Source organism: Lycorma delicatula, chromosome 10, assembly GCF_047948215.1.
Source record: "Lycorma delicatula isolate Av1 chromosome 10, ASM4794821v1, whole genome shotgun sequence".
Taxonomy (NCBI): domain Eukaryota; kingdom Metazoa; phylum Arthropoda; class Insecta; order Hemiptera; family Fulgoridae; genus Lycorma; species Lycorma delicatula.
Window position 1 is genome coordinate 51,784,502 of NC_134464.1, and position 25,824 is coordinate 51,810,325.

Consider the following 25,824-nt stretch of genomic DNA (forward strand, 5'->3'; position numbering starts at 1 on the left):
AATGTATTTATTTCATTACTGATTGCATATTTAAAGATGTTATTTTTATATATTTCAAGGTCTGTAAATAAAGTAATGAGACTAGTTCAGAAAAACTTTTTATTTACAATCCAATTATACAAGGACTCTATCATCTTCGAAATATTTCCCTTGGGAAGCCACGTGATTCTTCAAATGGTTTTCCCACTCTTCATGGTAGTGTTGGAACTTAGAAACTGGAATATCCTTCAGTTAGTCGGTTACATTTTTTTTTCTACTGTTCTGAAATGGTATTCTTTGAGGTGTTTTTTGTGGAAAAAGTCGCAGGGACTCAAGTCAGGTGAATAAGGTGGTGGAGGAACTACAAGAATGTTTTTTCCCCAAAAACTCGTTAATTGAGAGTGCAGTGTGACAAATTGCATTGTCATGATCTAGCATTCAGTTGTCTTTGATGGCTGGTCTCACGTGGGCAACTTTTCTGCAGTCTTTCAAGAATTTCTCGGTAAACATATTGATTTAGTCTGTCCTGCAGGCACAAACTCCTTATGGACAATGCCATTACTATCGAAGAAACAAATTGACATGGTTTTGATTTGCTCATTTTTGCTTTTTTTGGGACGTGGTGAGTTTGAAGTGTGCCGCTCCTTGCTCTGGTGTTTTGTTTCTGGGTCGTACTCAAATATCCAGGATTCATCACTAGTAATGACATTTTTTGAAAATCAGGATCAGTTTCAGATAGCCTTAGAAGATAGCGTCCCATTCCACTCTGTTGTTTTTCTGTTCAGCAGTTGGCTTTTTGGGACCAATTTTGCACAAACTTTTTTCATGTCCAACTTCTTTGTCAAAACTTGATGGATTGTGGTATGGTTCAAGTTCAGTTGTTCTAAAATCATTCTGGCAGTTACTGCCGGTTGTACTGTATCAAGTCTGATTCACTCAATATTGTCATCATTTTTTGACGTTAAACATCTTCCAGAGCATGGATAGTTCGCAACTGATTCCCAGCCATCTGAAAATGATTTAAACCACCTAAAAATTTGGGCTCATGACAGAGCGTATCTCCATACATCCTCTTCAATTTTGAAAAAGTTTCAGTAACATTCTCACAGAGTTTAACAAAACTTGATTGCACAACATTGCTCATAATTAGTATCAATCACTTGATACTATGAAAACTTGTTTCATGAAAAGTTTGTTTACATCTCATGTGGCAACAATAAACTAAAAATATTAATACCTAATATAAATCAGCAGCTGTTCATATAACCATATGTTTACTGGTAACTTTACAGTGTTGTTAATTTGGCCCAAAAAACTAGTTATATTACTTTATTTACAGACCTTATACATTTGGAAAATTTGTTTTGCTACTTGTATTCTTTATACGTTTGCTTTAAAAATTGTATTAAAGGTTTTCATAGTTAGAAGCAATCAGTTATATTTCTTTAGACAAGTGATAATGAACTGTTTGGTTGTTTGCCTCAAAAAAAAAAAAAAAAATAGCAATAAAATCTCAGTGAATATAATGTGGATTAAAAAACACAAGTGATTTGGGTTTAAAGGATTGAAGAGAGATATTTCATATAAGTAGAGTTTACATTCTTATGTAACTGGTACTGGTAAAACACTCTTATCACTTAGAGCCGTGGCATCAGCAGTAAACTAAATAATAATGATCATTACTTACATAATAACACATTTTATATAATCAATATCTTTAACTGGCTTTGTAAGCTGATACTGATTTGTTTAATTTTATTTTTCTATTGATTATCTAATATTTTTTTTAAAAACAATGGTTATAGAGAGGGTGCATGAATTAGAATACTTTATGAAAATAAAACTTAGATTTTGCAAAAATATAAACATTAGTGAATTATGATCTAGATATGGTGTTTGAGAAAGACTTATTTATGTTAGGTAGGAAAGTAAATGCTTAATTAAAAAAAAACTCTTGAAAATTTTCTCTGTCAAATAAAAATGTACGAGGGTTATTTTTTTTCAAGGTCTGATCGGTTGTGAAATAAAAACCCGTGCAAAAATCGGATTAACCTTTGTGCATATGTGTTGCACAGCATCTCTAGTATGGCCTTCAATCACGCCATGTCACTTCGTTTAGTTCTGAACATGCAGCTAGCACGTAAACATGTCTACAACAATAGCATCTCCCGCCAAGTGCGGTAATTCGATTTCTTCAGGTTGAAGGGTATAATGCAGCTGAAATTCATCGACGATTAAGTAATGTGTACGGTGAAACTTCAATGAGTGACAGCAAAGTGCGATAATGGAGGAGGAACTTTAAAACAGGATGTACAGATGTTCATGATGCAGGCGGTCAGGGAAGGAAGCGAGTGTCAACCGATGATCTCGTTGAGCAAGTGGATGAGGCAATTCGAGAAAATCGTCGATTCACAATTTCTGTATTGAGTGATTCATTTCCTGAAATTTCAAGGTCAGCTCTCTACATCATTGTGACTGAGAGACTTCAATACCGCAAACTGTGTGCTCGGCCGCACACTGCAGCTGTAACAAAGAAGCTCCTGCAACGTTTTTGTTGGGAAGTGTTTGATTACCCACCATACAGTCTGGACTTGACTCCATCCAATTTTCACCTATTTGCTTACATGAAATGCTGGCTAGGAGGAGAACATTTTAGCACAGACATCGAGCTGCAGACCAGCGTAGAAACATGGCTGAAAACACAGGCGGCTCTGTTCTATGATGAGGGTATTGGAAAGTTGGTGGTACCACGCTATGACAAATGTCTAAATCGGTGTGGTGACTATGTAGAGAAATAGCGTAACTATGTAAGTACTTGTTACAAATAAAAAATTTTTAATTTTCACTGTGGTTTTAATTTTGTGACCGATCAGACCTTGAAAAAAAAATAACTCTTGTATTATTTATCTGCACTTAATGAAATGATTGAGAAATCAATTTCAATCTCAGAAAATTAATAATAGACATAACATTCTGTTCATTATTATTATTAGCCCTCTGGGAATCGTCCCAATTTTTTCTGTGGATTTGTGATCATATTTTGGTAATTCTCCCATTTACAAAAAGTGTTATGTATAATAAACAATATGACTGTTAAATTTATTCACCTTAAAAAAATACTGTTTACTAATTTTTTTTGTATGTACATGATTATTTATTAGAGGAAAGAATATAAACAATGATACTAGAGGTTATGAAATCTTTGATTTTGTTATATAATTTTATATCTGATCTTATCTGTAATGATAAGATAATTGAAGTGTTGAAAATGCAATTTATTAAAATGAATTTTAAAATCTTTGTTTTATGTCAGTTTGTTATTATTATTATTATTAATGTTATCAATATTATTATTTTAATGTAAAAGTGTACTCTGTTGATAGTATTACTCGTATAATTTTTGGAAAAAGATTAAATTGATTTTGAATGATTTTTGTTACTTGTTGAAATCTGCCACCAGATTGTTTAGATTTACTAAAATTTTAATAGATCTAGTTAATTTCAGAATATTAACATTTTTCCACTTTTTATTCATTTTGTTAAGTTATATCATTGCAACTATAAATTGTACAGATGTACGGGACATATTGTTGTATTTCAAATACAGAGTTATAAATAATTAAATTTTTTATTAACGTTTTATTATTTTTTATTATTATATGGTTAACATAGTTTTGGGAGGTTTGTTTAAAAAATGTGAAAGTTATTAATTTCAGATGATGTAGATCTATTTTTATCACTGACAAATAATGCTTAAAAATTAAAAAAAAATCTGGTTATGGTTTTCATAAATTTCAAAATAAGACTTTGAATTGAAACTTAAAACACAGGTCCTTTTTTCAACTTTACCTAAAAAGCCCCTAGAGAAGTGTATGAAATTTTTTCAAGGTAATCATCAGCAGCTAAATTGTTATGTATATTTTATGAAAATCTGAGTTAGTTTCTGAGATTTTTAGCTCTTAGCTGGGGAATGTAAAATTATTTAGTTGGGCAGTAGATACGCTCATTGTGTATGAAAAATGTTATTGTAAACTTATTTGACATTTGTCACTATTATTGAAGTATTCTTTAAACTAACAAAAATATTATAATACATATATATATATATATTATAATATTCTAGGACTTGATCTTTAAGAGTAAGATTATATGAGTTAATATTTTATTAAGTATTCTAAAATGAAATTAGATAAGCAGACTGCTATTTTAAGTAATATTCTGTTTTGTTTTTATTTTTTTTGTAATTTTTTTCAGGTGAATTAATCATTGGTATTTTTTTATATATTGGAATTAAAAATCATAACATGAATTACAATAGACCTGGAGCTGTTTTAAAACAAAAGAATACAAGAATTGTCGATAAAAGTTTATATGAATATTATGGTATAAAAGAAACTGGAGAAAATCCACCTCTAATTGTTGGACTTGAAACTTTTTTTATAAATGGAAAAAGTTTAACTATTTTAAGTGGTGCAATTCATTATTTTCGTGTACATCCTGAATACTGGAGAGATAGATTAAAAAAATTACGTGCAATGGGAGCAAATACTGTTGAAACGTAAGTTGCTGGAATATTATAGTAACTTTTTCTTTATATTGATGAAAAATAAAATTTTTTGTGTTAAAGTAATGAAATTGTATTTTTCCTAATAATTATGATACAAATTTGTGTCATAATTATTAGGTCTCTTATTGTGAAAATTATTACCTAATATGATACTAATTTACAATACTAGAATTAACAATAAATAAAAACAATTAATATTTCATCGAATTGAATATAAAGTGGAGGACATGAAAACAGACACATAATTACAAGATCAATTTTCTGCCACAACTTGGCTATTTGTTAACTGATATAAAAAATTAAAAATGTCTTTTTGTTCAAAATAAAAGGCTTAATATTTTAGTAAATAATAAATATTTTGATAAAACTAATATTTATGGAGATATAACAGACTGAAAAATAAATATGGCCACCATTTTGTAATTTGTGAAGGTATTTAAGTCCTGATGTTTTGCTAATTTTAAAACTTTATAACAAAGATGCTTAGCAAATACTAATGTGATTCGTCAATCTGAACTTGAGATATAAATTTTTATATAATAATAAAATGGTGGATGGGGAGAACGAAGGAGAAATTGCCATTTTTCCTCAGGATATTTTTTGTTTAGTTTTACAAGTAGAATCTGAAAAAGTAGAGCCAGCCCACCATTTTAGAAACATTCTGTATAATGATAATTTTACAATAAAATTATACCCCCATTCCAAAAAAACCTTTTTTCACGTATGATTATTTTTCTACTATATAAAAATAAATAACCAATACCAGAAAAGTATTACAACTTTGTTGCTAGATTTTTACAGATTGTAACAGGCAAGTTTAAATTTATTAGGCATATAGGAAATATGCAACCCAATCAATATCTTTTCTTTTTTTCCTGTTTAGCCTCTGGGAATCACTGTCAGGTATTACTTCAGAGGATGAATGAGGATGATATGTATAAGGAGGATATGTATGAATGAGGATGATATATTTATATGTATGAGGATGATATATAAGTGAACTGTAGTCATGTACAGTCTCTGGTCAACCTTTTCTGAGATGTGTGGTTGATTGAAACCCAAACACCAAAGAACACCAGCATCCATGATCTAGTATTCAAATCTGTATAAAAGCCTTTACTAGGCTGGATGTTGGAACTCTCGACTTTGAAATCAGCTGATTTCAAAGTCCCCAATATCTGTCCAATAGAAATCAAACTAAATCTAGTTAATGAATTTTGTATGAACTGTATAAAAAAAACATTGCAAATATTTTCTATGGAAAATAATAATAATATTAATCCTTGTATTTCTATTTTTATTATGTGTAGATTAGAAAAAAAAATTTTGATTGGAATCTGATTGGATGACAGTTCATTTGAAAGAGGTTTATAGACTACAATGAGCCTTTCTGATTTAAATTCCATTGTTATTTATCTAGTATGTCATTTAATTTTATGAAAAAGAACAACTTCTATTAACTATAATTCATTTGTACTTCCTTTTCTCTTTTTGTCCCTTGACAAAAGTGATTTTGCAACTGGAACTTTTCAAAATGTTTAAACTTTGTAAAAGTTATTCTAATATTTAAGTTTGGATGTAGAAAATAGATTTCTAACTGTCGTCACATAAATCTTGCCCAAATCTTTTCAAAAATTATTAAGTATTTAATGCAAAAACTGCTACAGTGAATAAGCTCTTCATAATATCTACTGTGAAAAATATAAACTTCTATGCACACAGTTTGGTTTCTGCAAGCTGGCGCTCTACAGTAAAAAGTTTAAGTATTTAATAAAGTTAATTATTGGGGTCTTTGAAGTTAAAAACTTATCACAGTTACACATTCTGATCTCTTTAAGATGTTCGATTCACATGAATTTATCTTAAAGAAGTTCTCTGCTTATGGAGTTAGTAATCATGCAATTATACTTTTTAGATCACATCTCATTAACAGGAGATAGATAGTTTGCGTTAATGTTGAATTTTCTGGGTTGAAGGAAGTCAATTTTCATTTGCTGTTATGATTGCCAAGCCCTTTGAAATACAAGTCATATTTAGTTCTACAAGTGACATCTTAATGGTTTACTGCTACAGGGAATGACAGTGTACTCTCAGAGAAAGCAACTCTGATTGGTGCTTTTTGTACCTCAGGTGCACCCTTAAGAAAATACTAATTAACTAATGTCCTGTTTTCTGTTGTGACACTTTAACTTGTCAAAGGATTATGTAAATGTGTGTTCAGAATTGTTCTCTTTTATCAATTTTTTTTTTTTTTACTTGAAATATATTTTTCAAGACTGGTTGAGGTCTTTCAATAAAATTTACTCACTAGATATGTTTATTTTTATTTTTTTAATTAGAAAAAAATTATTTATAGAATGCCTGTTTAAAGATGCATACTGAATTTTATTTTAATATTTCAGTCTGTTCTTATAATATGGTTTCTCATGAAAAGGTAGAGAAGGACAGGCAGAAGAAAAAAGCATTTTCAAACTTATATTTACAGGAATCATATTACATATTTTTTAAACAAGAAATGCACTCCCAACAATTTTTTGTGTATTTCAGGGACAGCCTGTATTTAGAAGACTTGATCTTCATTACATCTGCTAGGAGAAAGTTTTATTGATATTTATTCATTAGTTTATTCTAAAAAGAACATTTATAAAAACTGCACTTTCTTTCAGATATATCCCATGGAATTTACATGAACCAGAAAAAGACTGTTATGACTTTGGGGAAGACATTTCTGATAATGATAAATCATTTTCTGCTTGGTTAAATGTAGCTAATTTTCTACAGATAGCTAAAGAAGAAGATCTTTTTGCTATAATTAGACCTGGTCCTTATATTTGTTCGGAATGGGATTTTGGTGGATTACCAAGGTAAATATTATAATATTCATATCATCACCTAGTGTTGTCATAATATTACTAGAATATTATTTCTTATTTTTATAAATTATCATTTGAAAATTGATCATGACTGTTCTTTTATATCAAAGAATGCAGTTTAAAATTAGATAAAACAGTTTTCTGAAACAAATGAAACCTTATGAACAATATTTAATTATAAATTATATGTAAACCTGGAATATGTTGATTTTCTGAACGTGAGTACATCAGTTGAAGTTGAAGGCCTTCCTGGTCGATGGTCATCTTCAATTGACTGACAACCACTTTTAAATCATGAAAACTGTTTGTAAAATTGCATATGATCTATTAATCATCTCTGAAAGCTTGTTTCAAAAGTTGAAAAGTTTCTGTGAAAGTTTTCCCCAGTTTCATGCAAAATTTTACGTTGTATCATTGCTTTTGAAAATCGCACATTACAAAAATTGCTACCAACAATTAAACACATTGCACTCAAATAACAATAACACAAAAATTAAATGAGATATCAAAAATCCAAGAATATGTAATTACAGAGGAAGTTATGTTGTAATTACAGAGGAAGTTATGTGGAACACAATGCTGCCAACCTGCACGTCACTAAATATCTCCTTGGCACATAAATAAAAATGTTCGGTTATTTTCTGAACATACCTGTATATGCTGCAACAAATATAATTTTCTCCACTTACTGAAAAAACATTTGAAAACTGGCAGTGGCCTTTGTAATGAAACCCCCATCTTTAAAATTTGTGTGGAGGCATCATATTGAATTATAAAGTGTTCTGCCATGCTCTAAAATGATTTTATTTGGTATACTTGAAGCTAATGTATTTTTATACAATACACTGCACTTTTCCTGGAGATGACAGTCAAGCATTCAAGTAGTGATTAAGAGTAGTAATGTGTTATTAATTTAAACTGAGTTAGTTTTACTCTTTTTTGCTGATTTTAGCTATGTTTAATAATTTATTTTTCTTTTTTTAGTTATTTGTTATCTTATCCAGATATAAGAATACGCTCAAATCATCCACTTTATTTAGAAAGAGTTGATAAGTTTTTTGATAAATTACTACCAAAACTTTCTCCTTATCGGATTGAAAATGGTGGACCTATAATAATGTTTCAGGTAAGGTTTTTATTCTGCAATGTTTTTCTCTTATTTTATCAGGAAAGCATCACTTTATATGAAATTAATTTTAAATATTATTAGAATATTATATATAAGTCTAGTTTAGATTTGGGTCACTGTTATTATATTTTTTTTTTATTTTACAAATTCTTTTTTTTGACTTGACTGATTTGATGTTCTCTTTGACATTATTTTTTGTGCTTATTGTTTAATTTTGTTGTTTGCTATAGTGTAAAATTATTAGTATTGTGGTCATTACTTAAATATTTTGCTGAACATAGATTTATTACATTTTGGATGGGGCAAAAGTTACAATTGAATTTATTATATACAACGTTTCAAATTAACAAAAAAAAAGTTACCTTTTTCATAGTCAAAAACTATAAAATAGATAAATTAATTTGTTAAACTGATAACTTTGATAATCATTTTCTGTACATATCATTGCCATGATTATCTAGTTTGTCTGTGTAAGCAATGGATATTAATGATTGTCTGGTAATGATTGTCCTAAAGTCAAAGTGAATTTTTCCAAAGTTTAAATTTTACAAGTTTTAAGTTTTTTTTAAGTTTTAAATTTTTACAAAGTTTATCCAAATTCTACAAGTTTTCCCTTTATTTGGGACCATTAACAGTACACTGTATTGTCGTTGGAATTTTTATGAGGCTATTGAGAGTTTTAATTTGTTAATAGTGGAATATGGCAGCTTATTCATTCTCTAATGAGAATCCAGTTTACTATCCTGTTGAAGGGTGACAATATTAAGAATGCAGTTCCTATTGTCCCTGGCACAACCATGTGATATGAAGGTATCACAGAATGTTTTTATGATGCACCATTTATGGATGCTATAAAAAAACTATGAAATACTATGCTTTTTTATTACTATGTTATAAAAACTAGTCATAACTATGATATATTGCACAATTATAATTCTTCAGCTTGCATTAGTATAATTAATTAATCCCCAATCCTTCTTAAATTCTTAAATTTATATTTTGTTTCAATCACTCAAAACATAAGTAGCTAAAACCTGCATTAATTGTAAAAAAAAAAAAATATTATTAGGAAGGCTCATAGAATCTTATTCGCTGTCACAGATTTTAAATTGTAACTTTTTGGTGGGAAATCATGCACTCAGCAGTACGGGCTGTTGGGCGTCTGACCACAGACTTTTCCTCCTCCCACAGAAAGAAAAAAAAATTGTTTTTAAAATTCTGGAGTTTTTACTGGTTAGTGATCATCAGTGAGTTGTAATAGATTGTATTAATAAAAATTGAACAAAGATCATTTTTTTTGTTCAACCTCAAAAAAACCAAGTGAACTCACTGTAAAGTAAAACATAGCTGTTTTTAGGGCCTGAGTTATTTATTGTAGTGTTATCCTTTGTTGTTTTTTTTAGTCCACAAAATATCATTAAAAGTAAAATGTAAAATAAAGAAAATATTGTTTTAACAAACACAATTTTTTTATCTTTGCTTGACAAATTTAACTATTCTGTTTCTTCAGTTTTGAAAATTTTGGTTATTTTGTTAATATCTTTTCTTCTGTTATTTATTTATTAAACTGTAGAAGCAGCTGATACAGTGGCACAATGATTGATTGGGTGGTTATTTCTTTATTTTTGATTTTATTCTGTAAAAGTAAATCTGTTCACTTCTTTTAATGGTTTTATGTTTTGGGAACTTTTGCATGCACATTTTTGTTTGTTACATTAAAATACAATATGTGGTAACAGGGGTTCTATTGAGCCAATACAGGATGACTGGAATTTTCAGTAAATTGTTATTCAACATACAGTTGTTACTGATGTTACACTTTATTATTGAGGAATTATTTTTTACTTTCTCCTTTTTTTAATTGCATAATGTTCTGCTTATTTTTTTTTTACTGTAAATAAAGACTTAAAATTTTTTTAGCTTGAAAATGAATATGGGCATTTTGCTGAAGTAGCTGGCGGTACTGATCATTTAAAATATTTAAAATTAAAAATGCAAGAACATGACATTAATGGTTTATTTGTCACATCTGATGGCGTAGTAAGATGTGGATCAATTGGTTCATTAATTGAAGATGATGGTAAGTGTACATCAGTGTGTTGCATGTTTAATCTTTATAGAAATTTGTAATTCGAGTAATTTATTATTTTCTTATTTTCAAACAGATTATTTTTCTATATTCTCATTTTTTAAATTTTATATATATATATAATATATATATATATATATATATATATATATATATATATATATATATATATATATATATATATATATATGCCATTGTAACCATATTATATATATTTGAGCAATTAAAAATATAGTGCGATAATTTTATAGCGTACATCATTTAATCGGATGGGCTTACTGGATAATGTGTTTTTTAGTGATGAGGCATATTTTCACCTTAGTGGTTACATCAACAGGAAAAACAGATGTTGGTCAATACAAAATCCACACATCTTAGATGAATTGCCACTGCACTCACAGAAGTAAGTGGTAGAATAGTGAGCCTGGTATATATCAGGATGTTATTATGCGGTTTGTAGCGCTTCTCCAGCCTGATGAATGCTATTTTTGCCTGCAACAAGACAGGGCAATGTGTCATACATCCTAAAACACTATGTAATTTTTGGAAGAAATGTTTGGTGATCACATGATCTCAAAAGGTCGTGCTCCCTTGTTCCCTTGACTTTTTATCACCAGACTTCCTTCTCTGGGGTTTTTTGAAAGAACATGTATATCGAGCAAATCCACATACTTTACAAGAACTGGAGCGAGCCAGTACTGCAGAAATGAATCCCATTAGCCCTGATGTTTTACGAAGGATGTCAAAAAATATGGTGTCAAGATTTTGAAGCTGCCTTAAGGAAAATGAACAAAACATTTGAAAATGAACACTTCCAACATTTTCTGTAAGACATTACCAGTTCTGCATAACTACATTCCATGAAACAAATCAGATGTATTTCAGATCTCTGTATTACAGTCCATAGTGAAATTATGCTGTATAGTACCAGGATAAGCGTGATAAAATGATTGCATATTATTGGTTTCATATACTTAAATTTTTAGCTTATATGGGAGATTCTAACATGCAGAAATGGTTCTAGGTGATGATGTGGTCGAAGTAGATGAAATTTGTTTAAAGTTGGATTGCTGTCTCACAGTACTATTTTTCTTGAATTCAGACAATGACCATTTCATTTCTACATATATTACTATTTGTTTATGCATATTAATATTATTTAAATGTGTGTTTAATTTTTTTGTGTTAAATAACTGGTTTTCTTCTTTATTTCATTTTACTATGGTAAATTCTTTATAGCCTCTTGGTTTATTTATTTACTTTTTTTTCAGTTTTGATTAGGTTGGCATTCTTACATTTATATTACATTAAAAATATTCATTTACATCAACTATGATTATTTCAGGAACTGTTGTAAATTACAAATTGTGTAAGTAATTATTCTGAAAGTAAGTTAATTTCCTGTCTTTTTGGAATTAATGTAGATCTGAGAATGGTATATTCATGCTCTACATGAATTCATGCGTTCATTATTACCAGTAATATGTTTACCATTAATATGTTATGTAATATGATTACCAGTAATATGTTTTGAAATCAATAATATGCGATCATTTTACCACGCTTATTCTGATACTATACAGTATAATTTCACTATGGACCGTATTCATGATTTCATGCATTCATTTCATGACAGTCATACTAACATAAGAAGAAGGATAGTAGTTTCCCACTACTCTCTTACTGCTGTACATTAGAGTGACAAGACTACCAAAACAGAAAATTCAGTTCTACAAGTAACACAGTTTGTTCATCAAAGAGACTAAATGCATAGTGAAAATCATTATTCTCAGAGGAGTGAGCTAGGGTGTCTCTTGTATCTGATGTACTTGATATGCATCATAGCCATTAACAGACTGGGGTATTTTGTGTATAGCAATAGATTAGTATACTCTTTCTGACACAATCCTTTTTGCAGTCTTCATTATAGGATGGTTAATATTTTGTAACATTTATCTATTTCTCAATATCTGCCATGGTTTGGTTGTAATTAGATTAAAAGTCATACTCTTTTGAAAACACCATTTCTATTTCAGTAAATTTTTCTCACATTTTAAAACGTTTTAGCCTTCATGATGTATTATTCAGTAATCGACAAGTAATCTCTCAAATTAAACAAATTTTTTGGTGAACAAAATTTTAGGTGAATGAAGTTTTAGGTTTTATGGACCCTTGTTATAAAAATTTGAATTAAAGACCACTTTGCTGCCATTTTAGGATGAATTTTTGTGGGGTTTTATGAAGAATTCTGGTTGTTTTGATCAGGAGAATAAGACAAAGGAGTTGATGTAGTTGTGGGGGAAAGAATGAAATATTCTTACAGTTATAAGAATACAGACTTAATGAAAAATATATTAATTTTCTTGCATTTGTATCACGAAAAGGCAGTGCTGTAGAAGGAAAGCGTATTGAAAAACTCTATTATTTATAATTTATGCTAGAATTATATCTAATGATAAATTTATGAAAATTTTATTTTCATTTTTGATATTCTAGCTCCATGAGGTACAAATTACAATTATTATTTAATGCATGAAAATTGTAAAATTGCTAAACAAATACCAAAACAAAGATTTTTGCTGACTGAACTTCAGATCTGATTTTATGAACTGAGATGCTTTAAAATTGTTAAATACAGTTTTCCTTTCAATTATATTAATTTATAACTTATTAAAGTATGTATTAATTTGAAATTTTTCAGTTCTGATGACTGCAAATTTCCAAAGTAATTGTGAAGATGAACTTGTTGCATTAAAAAGTATGCAACCTACAAAAGCAGCAATGGTAATGGAATTTTGGACTGGTTGGTTTGATCATTGGGGTGAACCACATTCAATTCGTAATTCTGAAGGTAGATCAGTTTTTTGTTGTAATACAAAGTATGAGGTATGTTTAACATGCTTAATGCAATAAAATAAGTAAGGGAACACTAAAAACTGTTTGCAATAAGTAACTTGGTTTTAAATGTTATTATTATTATTACTTTTTTTATAAGTGGTTCATGAGCTTTATCTTTACCAGTTGTATAATACATATTGAATAATTGTAAAAAATTTATTTCATTTGTTTTACCTAATTTACTTTTAGTTTAATAACAAAATGTCATATCTGAAAAAATAGTAGCTATTGCAGTGGGGTAGTTGGTAATTGTTTCCTGAGCTACCACTGAAAATTCCCAAATAATCCTCATTAGGGAATTATCACTGTATTAAAAACAGTATTTCCAAACTTGGTTTTAGTAGGTGTATAACAAACTACTGCAAAGCTTTTGTTATCAGAACTGAATAGTATAGATGATGTCAACTGCCCACTGCACTGATTTAATTAAAGTAAAATTAAAAGATATTCTTTTATGAAAAGTACTATCACTTGGTTAATTGGTTTTTAAATAATACTAACCATAAAAATAATCTGGTAGCAGTGTATTAGATAATGAAGAAAGGCGTGCTTTCTGATTCAGAAAGTATTGAGACTACACATTTTGTTAGTTACTTCAACTTGTACATAGAAGAAGCAAAACAGAGGTGAACAAGTTGGAGTGTAAATATCCTATAAGAAAAAAATTAAATTATAAATTATTGCTATGAGAGAATGTCAATTTAAAAGTAAGTAGAACAAAGGTAAAGAAATGTGACAAATAAGGCTAAAGAAAAATTGAATGTTAAGATTTGGAGTATAATATACAAAGTTGTAGAATTTTGTATTTAGTTAGTAAAATTACAAATGACAGATAAAGTAAGCCGGAGATCAAAGCAGCTTGAGTTAAACAAGGAGAGATTTTATATTGAAAAGAAATCTATTAATATCTAGAATATACAAATTTATGTGTTGGGTAACACTTTATATAGTGAAATGTGGGCAAAGGAAAAGAATAAAAAAAAGTGACATTACTGAAGGATGTTGAAAATTAGTTGGGTTGATAAAAAAGTTTTAAGATGAATATAGAGTTAAACATTTACAGTAGAATATTGTAAAAAGGTGAACTGGATATGTTGACCATATATTAAGACATCAATGTTTATTAAGTTTGGTAATAGATGAACATGTAAGAGGGTAAAAATTGTTGATTAGGATAGTTTGAAAGATTACCACAAAAAGGAGTGGAAAATGGTATTAAACAAGTCAAATAACTGATGACTCAAAAAACTCTTTTTTAAAGTGAAGTTAATTCTCTCTAAATCTTTGCTTCAACATGTACACGTTTGCAATCAATACCTTACAAATTAAAAAAAAAAATTACAATAATTAATTGTTTTCATGTTTGCTTTATTATTATTATTTCATACATTATTATATTTTATGAATATTAACTAAATTTTTAATCAATTTATGTTTTTATTAATTTAATACTTTGTGATGCTGCACTCATCAAACTTTTCTTTGGTTTCTTTTAACCCTTCCAGGCAAATTCTGGGACAGTTCGGTTTATAATTTCTTGTCTAGAAAGTTCTATAGCAGAGCTAAAGTGCTTAGAAGGGAAAGTATTGTATAGTCAGTCCAATTTGGGCATATGTTGTTTTCACCAGATCTCTGACGTTTTGACACCTAAGGAACCTAAAAAACCAGATGGAAATTTTCCTGTTGTTAATGCTTGGATGCACATGTGTGTGTTCAAGGTGGGCCTAATCTTAATCTAATAATCTTTTATCTCCAGAACTGCCAGAGCGATTTTGACCAAAATTGGTCAGATTACTTCTATGTATGGGGCATTAATGCCATTAAATTTTCAACTTAAAAGGTCAAGGGGATGAGGCTGTAGAGCAAGGTCACCCTCTGTATTAAGAGATTTCGCCTAATTAAGATGATATTTTTCTTAGACTGAATTAAATGACTTGAATTAAATAAATGAAAAAAATATATTTAAATAAAATGATGAATATTTTTAATTAAGCTGTGTATGTAAGCTTCCATCAGAAACAACCCACAGTTATAGAACTTTCTTGGAACACAGCAGCTGCGTTCCAAGAAAAGTTTTGTTAAAAACTTTTGTTTAACTTATCCATTTTTGATATGATGTACTGATTTGAGTGAAATATCTATTTATGCAAGCCATTGGAGTATAGTTTAAATTGTCATTTAGATGAGTGTACTGGACACTTTTTATTAGAATAATTTAATTGTCCAAAATCAGGTAGATTTCAAATAATGTAAAAGCATGAATTATTACTGCTTGGAGGAAGATTATTATTTTAATTATTAATAAAGTTTTGTTAAAATTCTGTTCTTTAATTTAGTTTATGCGGAGAGACTTCATTACATTCTAGAATTCCCTGCATCTGTTAATTTATATATGTTCCATGGTGGTACAAACTTTGGATTTATGAATGGAGCAAATCAGTGGATGCATAAAGGAGTAATTGATTATCAACCTGATACTACAAGTTATGGTGAGTAAAAATAATTTATATTTTATATTGTTAATTTGTTTGATTAATTTATTATGTTTATAAAATATTCATATTTTATTGACACATGCAATTTATGTTTATGAAATGGGTGACTCATAAAATTTGTTTTTTCTAGTTTTATCTGCCTCAAGCTAAAATTAGATAAAAAATATATTGACAGAAATAGTGACAGTTGAATCAGTTTTAATAATGAGCTCTTTTACACTACTTAGTACTTTGTCTTTTAGGATTGATGATGTACTTTTATGATCTAAGGTGAAAAAATAAGCCTGTTCATTAAAATTCTAGAACAGTTGAACTCTGGAACTTTGAGAATAGTTTTTGACATAATTTATCCAGTTACTCTTAGTGTTTGGTGATCAATATGCTCTTATAAAACTAATATATGTTACTGATTCATTTCCTATATAATAATATTTTAAGTCATTGACTGAATTATCTTCTGTGAGAAATAATTGCAATGTTATAAGATAAATTTGAAAAAAAAATTATTTTTGTATTCATTAATCAAAATCAGGTAAACTCTTTTGAATAATGAATAATAAACTGTTTTATCGGTTATTTAATTTAACATCTTTCTGTATCATGATTGGTTGTTTTGGTAGATGTGTGATATAGTTATTCATTGTAAATACTATGTATATATAGTATTCATCAAACTTTTAACACAATCATTGAACTTTCAGAAAATAATTGCTCAGATATTTTTTATTTTCATGTTAATTTAATTTTCCCATAAATATAATACAAAAGGGATTTTACTTCAATGGCTTTGTTTTGTCCATTATCTTGATTCAGCTTTGATTTACTGCTTATGATGTTTTTTTCTGTGAGAATTCACATTGATACTAATTTGAAAATAATACAAACTTTTGTAATGACAGACTGAACCAAATTTTATTATAAATGTTTTCAAAAAAGTATTTTGTATTAACCATTTTGCTGTCAAGCATTTTGGACTGGGATGTGTTAAAAATGTCAGGCGTTTTTAACTGTTTTTATAATGTAATTTCAAAACATTAATTAATCATGCATTATTTAATCTAAAAATATGAAAAATTCACACTTAACAAAAACATCCTGCAGAATATGATTATCACCAGAAGTTATAACATTTTACACTGTTTTTATTTTATGTTTAATCATAAACCTCAGTTTTGTTTGGTCAAATTTATAAAAATGCACTAATGAATATATTTACATTCAGTAGATATTTATCTACTTGAGTTTCTTGATAAAATTAAACAAAAATTACGAAAATTGGATCACTATATACAAAATTATGGCTTACAGATAGTATGTAGCCTACTTACTAGTTTTTTTGGAATGTTTTCTTAACATATATGTTAAGGAAAACACTGCCCATGTAATCCTTTACTGCTATAGACAGTTTTTGATCTTCTTTTCTTTCTTCTTATGTGCACTACCTTCCTTCTTTCTTCTCTGGTAATTTCCTTAACCCTGGTCCACCGCAAGGATCATCACCTGTGTTCTCTGCTTCTAGCCATTTAGTTGTTAAACCTTTCTGCATATTTATATGTAAACTGCTTTGTAGAGTGATTTGTTTCTTAAGCAATGAGTTCTATGAGAGTTATAGAGAAAATAAATTGAAATTTCTAATTGCTGGAGATCTCATGGGTGGCATGTGTTTTGGTCCTGGCAGTTCTTGGTATGCATGAGGTATCAGCTGCTGCAGCTGTTTAGGAGCAATGACTTCCAAGTAATCAAGATCTTCTAATCTGTCATCACTTTCATCATAGATTACATTATTTAGTGCCTCATTGTCTGATTCACTCTCCATTTCATTCAAATTATACTCACTGTCATTGTCAAAATATTCACAAATATCGCAATCGGTTAGGCTTATATATCCGGTGTTGCAGACATTTTACACAATAAAAAACCAAAACTCAAAGAAACAAAGTGAAAATTATAACAAAGAAGTGCATGAAGAAACAATACAAAATAATAATATAACCCAAAATAAGAAGTAACTATGAAATATATGGACTAAAATATCAACAAGGTTATGTATGACAACATTCGTGGAACTACAGAAACACAATTTTCAATGTTCAATATTTCCATTTAATTTTCAAATATTGGAACAAAATTAATTTCTATGCATGCATTGACATACATGCATTGAGAAAATATTATAGCAACACCATCAAGTGGTGAATTTCGTAAACTATAGATGACTTAAGAGTATCAGTAGATTGTTACGTTGACTCATTTATCAGTACTCGGAAAAAACGATAGATCACATTACCTTGATATCCAAAGGGTTAAAAAGTGTTAGTATTATAATGTTTATAAAGGGGTTAGGCATAAGGGACACCTGTTTTAAGTAAACTTGGAGAGTGAACTTATTTTAACGCTACAGTTTTACTCAATTTTCACATCAATAAAATATTTCATTGTAGTTTATGTGATTGAGTTCTATTTTTGTACTCAGAATATTTACCATTGAGCTGCTAGGAAATGACTTCCCTAGGGAGTGTTTTTTCAGTCGGGGAATACGTTTTCTATCTTCATGTGGTATATCTGGTTTTTTTTTGTTGTTTTTTACATGAAGGTAAATTTTAGTGAAAATTTTAAGTATATAAACAAAATTAAAGAAAAAAATTATTGAGTTATAAACAAAAATTGCAAAACTACTGTATTTATTTGAGTACCCCCCCGCCTCTGAATAAGCCCCGCACCTCAATTTTCCGTACCGAAAAAAAAAAAATCCAGGTATATACCGGTATTTTAAAGTGCAACAGATATGATAAAAAAATACGTAAATACGAATATATTCAGATATTAAAGCATTTAATTCGTTCATTTAAATTACAATATTAATATTACATTAATAATTAATTACCGTAAGTACTTGTTTAGTTCAGAATCAGTAGGCCAGTAAAACAAAAAGAAAATATCATTTTGAAAAGGATCATTTCAATACACTTTGTAATGTGGGATTTTATTTTTAATTAATCACTGTCACCGTCAATTTCTGTAGAAGAGTTACCGGTAGTCTCCATGTGGCTCTGCCAAAGGTGATCATCTGATCTACCATGAAGTTCATTAGATATTCCACATTTTAAAAAAATTTTCCTTACAATTCTGTGAAAATACCTTTCCAAGCATCTTTTATCCAAACACAAATCTGATTTAAATCTGGGAGTTTGATTCTTCCTGTAGGCGTGAGAAAGAAATTTTCTTCAGACATCCATTTACTGTATAGTTGTTTTAATGCAGATTTGAACGGCTTATTGATATACACATCTAGTGGTTGCAATAGAGATGTCAATCCGCCTGGAATTATTACTTGGTCTGTCATATCATTTTTTAAAATTTCTTTTACTTTAGCCCCTGATAACTATCCATTACATGATGTATGCCCCTGATAACTATCCATTACTAGAATACCGGTATTTTTTTTTTATTAAGTAAATCTCCTGATCGCTTTTGCCATACACACCTGATCCAATCTAAAATTAAGGTTTCGTCTATCCAACCTGACTCCTGTGCTCTAATAATAACTCCATTTACCTGTACGGTAGGAAGAGTTTTTCTTTTAAAAACAATGTGCAGAGGTAATTTTGATCCATCAGAAGTAATGCAAAGCATTAACACTACACCTTTGTTTTTCATTTCCACCAGTGCGAATCATAACACTTTTTTTATCTTTTTTGTTTACAGTTTTGTCGAGTGGCATTTCAACATACACAGGGGTTTGATCAGCGTTTCCTGTTTGAGAAGGAAACCTTTACCGTTTCTAAAATTTATTATGCATTTTTGAAAATATAGTATTTTTTGTTCATAAGCGTCTGGAAGTCGTTGAGAAATGGTCGTCTTTCGTCTTATTGACCAATCATTTCGTGCAAAAAATCGTGTTATCCATCCACGGCTTGTTTTAAAATCAACTTTATTCAAATGATTTAGCGATTTCATGAGCATATGATTGATACATTTCTGTCGTGACAGTATAACCGCATTTCCTTTTTTCCATAACAGTCATACAATTTTTTTTTATGTCTGTGTATTTTGGTTTAAAGCCACGAAAAGTCCTTTTATTACCTGTGTGCCTTTCACCAGAAGTTGTTTCTTCTTATGCCAAACTCGAATGCACCTTTCATCTACGTCAAATTTTCTTCCTTCCGCCCAATTTCCAACTTTTTCAACCTCTTCTATAACGCGTAGGTTTTCATTTACTGTAAAAGATTGTAGATGCTGTCCTTTTGTACTCATTTTAATGCTATAATTAAAATAAATCACCATATTAAACGTTACAAAATAAAGTAAACAGATAAAATGCACATAACCATCCACATATACAAACAGTACAATGACTATGGAAAATAGATAAGACGACGATGGGTAACCGATACTATAACTGTAGTGTCATTAGAACCGGAATGCAGCCTATACAGAATGAATCAGTTTTATAAAAATACCGTAACTTCGTTCCTGTCGATAATATGAACAAGATGTTAATAATTAAAAATGTATTCTGTATAAGCAGCATCCGGTATTGATAAACGAAAGCCTAATGTAATTATATTTATGTGATTAAATTTAGGTACTTCTAAGAAAACGTTTACTTTACCTATATTATCCTGGCTAAAGGCTATGTTTCAAGTAAGCCCCGCACCCTTATTTTTTCTCTCCAATTCCAAGAAAAAAAGTGCAGGGGGTACTCGAATATTTGAAATTTCGAGTGGGAATTTCTTTTCTCATCTTTTGCTACTTATTTACTGCAGATGAATTTTTGGGTTATAGATTCTCACAAGAAGGATTAAAGAAAATAACATTTTAAACAGTTTTCTCATGAAACATCATTATTTACAACTTTCTGTTTCCCTCTGGAAAATAAATTTGTCCAGTAAATGAGCAGCCAAACAGATTGCAGTAAGAAAGGATTATATTCACATTGTACACGGAGTCCACATCATACAAAAACTGCTAGAGTAAATGGTTTTAGGAGTGAAAAATATTTAAAAAATCTTTAGAGATATTTATTGAAATGTGTTCCAGTCAGCAGATGGATTCCTTTCCTTTTAAACTAGATTATATACACCCCATTACTATTTGTTGGTGATAGCAACAGCAGCACTAATCCTGCAGATATGTTTTTTAATATTTACTGTTTTAATTTTATGACTCCTCTTTTGTAAGTGCAGATTTTAGTAACAATTAAGTTCTCGTGACAAAGTAACAGAAAATTTGTAGAAAGAAGGTTTATATTTTATGAAAAATCTGTGGACTTGAGCTTTAGTTTGTTTTTTCCAGATTATGATGCCCTTCTTTCAGAACATGGTGATTATACAGAGAAGTATTTTATGACCAGAGACTTATTTTTAAGAGAACAAATAGGTATAGGCATAAGAATTCCAAGTATACCAGATTCTGTTGTTACAGTTGCTTATCATCCAATAGTAATATCAGAACAGTTAGAATGGAATGATATTATAGATAATGTGGTAAGTTATATAGTTTTTATGTAGCATATTTATTCAATAAAGAGAAAAAATCCCCTAACATTAGCGATTGCTGTTGCATTTTTGTTTACATTCTTCATTTTAGTTTTGTCATTTGCATGACTAATATCTGATTGAAAAGTCATGCATTTTTATTTTAAAGTTAATAGTATGTTTTACTTTGATATAATTTTAAGATATATTGGGAGATATAATATAGTTCTTTACGTGAAATGTGATGAAGATTTTTCTTGTATTTATATATTGTGAGATATAATATAGTCTTCATGAGAAATGTGAAAAAGATTTTTCTTGTGTTTATCCAGATGTTTATTTACAAGACAAATCATCATTATATAAGAGTTGTTGCTCGCTATCTTTGTTCAACATGTTCAAATGTTTTGACTATGTTTATTAAAGATTCAGGATTTATCATTGAGTTCTGCCATAGAATAACAGAGTTTCTTGACATAAACAGATCTTACAGAATTTCTTAGTAAGTGACAAAACCATTGAAATTTCTTTAATTAATGTAACACGTGCATTCTAATTGTTAGATAAAAAAAAATTAGTGTTGCATTAGGGGTGGTTTATCTACTTCTTTTTTTTGTGAAAATAATGACTTTTTTATGTAATGTTTATTTTACCAACTAAATATGATTAATATTGGTTCCATCTCTTTAGATACATAAGCAGCTAAGCAGTCAAAAACGATAATGTCTGGATACATGCCTTCTATTAGGAACCATACCATTCTGTAAAAATTAGGGGTTTCTGTGATGTGTCTTAAAATTATTATTTGACTTTTATTTCTCAGAGACAATTACATTTGTAATTGCTACAATTACATCTGGGCATTATTAAACAATTATCATGAACTTCTTAACATTAGCTCTAGTAATGCTATAAAGTAATATATAATAAATTTGATGATTGGTTCTATTAATTTCAACAGTCTGTTTAACAATTCATATTGTAAATTCAATGATACGGGAGTAACATAATTTATTTGGGGACACACTAAGTTTCTTGGGCGTTCGTGACCTTTGTGATCGCCAGATCTTTCACCTCTTGACATTTATTTTAAGGGGTTTTTAAAGAAAATGTTAGTTACAATAAATTTCCATGCACGTGGTAATGAGCTATAAATAAAGATTTAAAATTATATTCTTATCATTTCAGAAGCAACACTAAAGAAGACTTGCAACTAGCATGAAAGGCCTGTATTTAGATGCATTTTCAGTATTTGTTGTAAATCTGTTAGCAGCATTTGTAAAATTATTTTGAAAAAAACAATTATTAACTTAATGATAATATTAATCCATTTCTGCTACATCCAAAGATCTAGGGGTATCCTATAGTTTTTGCAGTTTTATGTATTTCAGTTCCTACTGGCTCTGGTACGTACCAGCAACATTTGATTGGCTTATTATAATATCTCACTTGGTACCATTTCTGCTGTGATGTAGCGTATTTGTTGATTTCAATTTTTTTGCAACTTTTTTTTCTATGAGTTTTGAATTTTAGTTGATACTTCTCTATTATCTGAATTGGCTTTTTAATTATTATTTACTAAGTTTTAATAGCAAAATTTTATTATTTTTTATTCCTTTTTAGTATTATAATTCTTTAAGATAATTCAACTAATAATTGGGTTTTTTACTTGAACAATTTTCCCTGAAAATTTTCTATAATCTCTGTAAAAATTATGTAAATATTCACATCTATATTATATAAAATTTCAAACATTTTCTCCTAACATTATGTATTTAAAGAATATTTGAAAAATGAAATCTGAATAGTAATTTTTTGTTTTGTGTCTGTTAATAAAAACCACAATTGAACGCACCAAAAAAGTAAACTATTTTAATCAATGGACCCAAAAAGCTTTCATACTACAATATGAAGAGATACTACAGTTATAGAATATCAAGAAATAATCATGACAATATCAGTTTTTACAAATAATGATAGTAATAATTTACCTGAAATAGTATTTTATAACTATTAATGAAACCATAAAAAAACTTTAAAGTTGTAATTTTTTTTGGCTTGTTGATAAATTAATTCACTACAGAAGCCCGAAGGTTGTACGTGTTCCTAGGCAATATTAATATGCCATATTCCCATTGGCAGTGGAAATTTCAAAGCATATGACAATGCCACTTCTGAATGGGATTCAAATCTCTGGATGAAAGGCCAAGCTGCTACCATCTGTCTCAGAAATCACAATTTACAATAAGTTTACTATTTTGGTGTGTCCTTAAGTAGGTTTTAATTATTTATTAATTACTGCCTATTAGACATTATTTTCAATAAATATATGTACATGATAACAAGTCAAAAAGTAAAGTGAAATTCAAAAAATTAATATATTTATTTGTACTTACATGAGTGATACATGCATTATTTTTCAACATAATCCCCTCCTACTTCTATGCAGTTAGCCCATCTTCTAACGAGCTTTTGAATTCCTGCCTGGAAGAAAGTTTTTGGCCTGGTGTGCAGAAAACTTTTGCCTGATTCTACGGCCTCTTCATCAGATCGATAATGATTCCCTCACAACTCTTCTTTTAATGGGCCAAAATGATGAAAATCACTTGGAGCCAGGTCCAGACTGTATGGAAGGTAGTCCAGCAGCTCAAAACCGAGATCTTGAAGGCAAAGTACTGTTTTTTTGGCTGTATGAGGTTGAGCGTTATCCTGAAACAAAATCACGCCTTTAGAAAGTTTACCACATCTTTTGAATTTGATTTTTTGGTTTGGTAAATGCAGTAGCTCATAGTAGTAGTCACTGTTTACTGATTAATCTTTAGATGTGAAGTAAACCAAAAATGAATCTTTTATATCCCAGAATATTGTCATCATCAACTTTCCTGCAGACATCTGAGTTTTGAACTTTTTTGCTGGGGAGGGTGAAGGATGTTTCCACACTAAAATTTTGTTGCTTACTCTCAGGTTCAAAGTGATGGATCCATGTCTCATCAACAGTTATTATTCACTTAAGAAATCAGTCTCCTTCATCTTCGTAATGTTTCAAAAACTTCTGGGAAATTATCAAATGATTCTCTTTGTGGATGCTAGCGAGCACAGACTTTTCAAAAGTTTAAAGAATCATGGATGATTGAAAATCCTGAGCCATGGCTTATATTCAACTCAGTTGCAATGTCATCAACTGTAATTCGTTGATTACTCAGAATCTTTTATTTAACTTTATCAATATTGTTGCTAGTCTTTGAAGTGGAAGGCCTACCTTGCCGCTGTTCATCACAGAGAAATCCTACCATTTTTAAGCAATCAATCCATTTGTAGATCTTGCTTCCTCTCAAACACTCTCTCCATATTGCTGCTGCATTTGACGAATAATCCATTTAACCATTAACCAGCATTTGCTGGTTTCATCCCTTCTGACCTGCGGAAACATATCTCTGCTCACATTTCTTCCATGATGCAATCAGACAAAGGAACACTCATTTTAAATAGACTTTTAAACGCAGTCAGAAATTGCTAACAATGAAAAACACTTGCAATTAACAGCTGATAGAGGTTTTGAGTTATAGCAGAACAATCATTGCTGCCACACATGTGATTGGGACGGAAATCAAAATTTCCCTTTACTTTTTAACTTACCCTTGTATATATATATATATATATATATATATGAATTGTTTAAATGCTGGTAATATGTTATAATAATCAGTGCAGACATCATATTGTGTTCTCTATTGAAACTAGTTCATCATTAAACATCATTTTAATTTTTATATTTTTGTTTTACTTCACATCTGTTCATTTTAAAGATCATTCTCCCAAAGAGATTCTAGGTGTTTTGGAACTGTTTAGATTATAAAAGAGATGCAGTTTACAGTTTAACAGTTTCTCTGTTAATTTTTTTTAATCATGAGTCATTTATTGTGAAGTCTTATACATAAATGCCTTTCTTAAAATTGTAAAAATATGTGTAATTTGTTAACCATTATGTGGATTGATTCATGTGGAATGTTTGAATTGATAATGTGGAGTGTTTTCATGACACTTGTAAATACAGTTAACACTTTCCTGGTTCTTGATTTAATATTATGTGTTGCTAAAAAGTGCCCCGGAATATTATGTACTTCAGTTCTGACCAGTTTTATTTTGCTTTCTGTCAAAATATTTGATGAGCTATTTATAAGTAGTAGTTGTACATTTTTCATGTAGAAGCAATATATTAGTTTGACTAGCAATGCAGTCAAGTGAAGGTAAATTTGATGCTATCACTATTTGGTAGTGTTTCCATATTTAAAGATTATGTAAAAGCATATGTAGTTT

At 29.3% G+C, this 25,824-nt stretch overlaps 1 protein-coding gene across 1 annotated transcript in view; it reads left to right on the forward strand.

The window, feature by feature from the left end:
* LOC142331068 (beta-galactosidase-1-like protein 2) overlaps window positions 1-25,824 on the forward strand; it is a 46,689-nt gene that overhangs the window by 10,075 nt on the left and 10,790 nt on the right. The window contains exons 3-9 of the mRNA XM_075376721.1: window positions 4,234-4,537; window positions 7,213-7,410; window positions 8,404-8,545; window positions 10,469-10,628; window positions 13,339-13,488; window positions 15,872-16,024; window positions 21,326-21,516. Coding sequence (XP_075232836.1) covers window positions 4,234-4,537; window positions 7,213-7,410; window positions 8,404-8,545; window positions 10,469-10,628; window positions 13,339-13,488; window positions 15,872-16,024; window positions 21,326-21,516 — 1,298 coding nt within the window. The remainder of the gene's footprint in view (window positions 1-4,233; window positions 4,538-7,212; window positions 7,411-8,403; window positions 8,546-10,468; window positions 10,629-13,338; window positions 13,489-15,871; window positions 16,025-21,325; window positions 21,517-25,824) is intronic.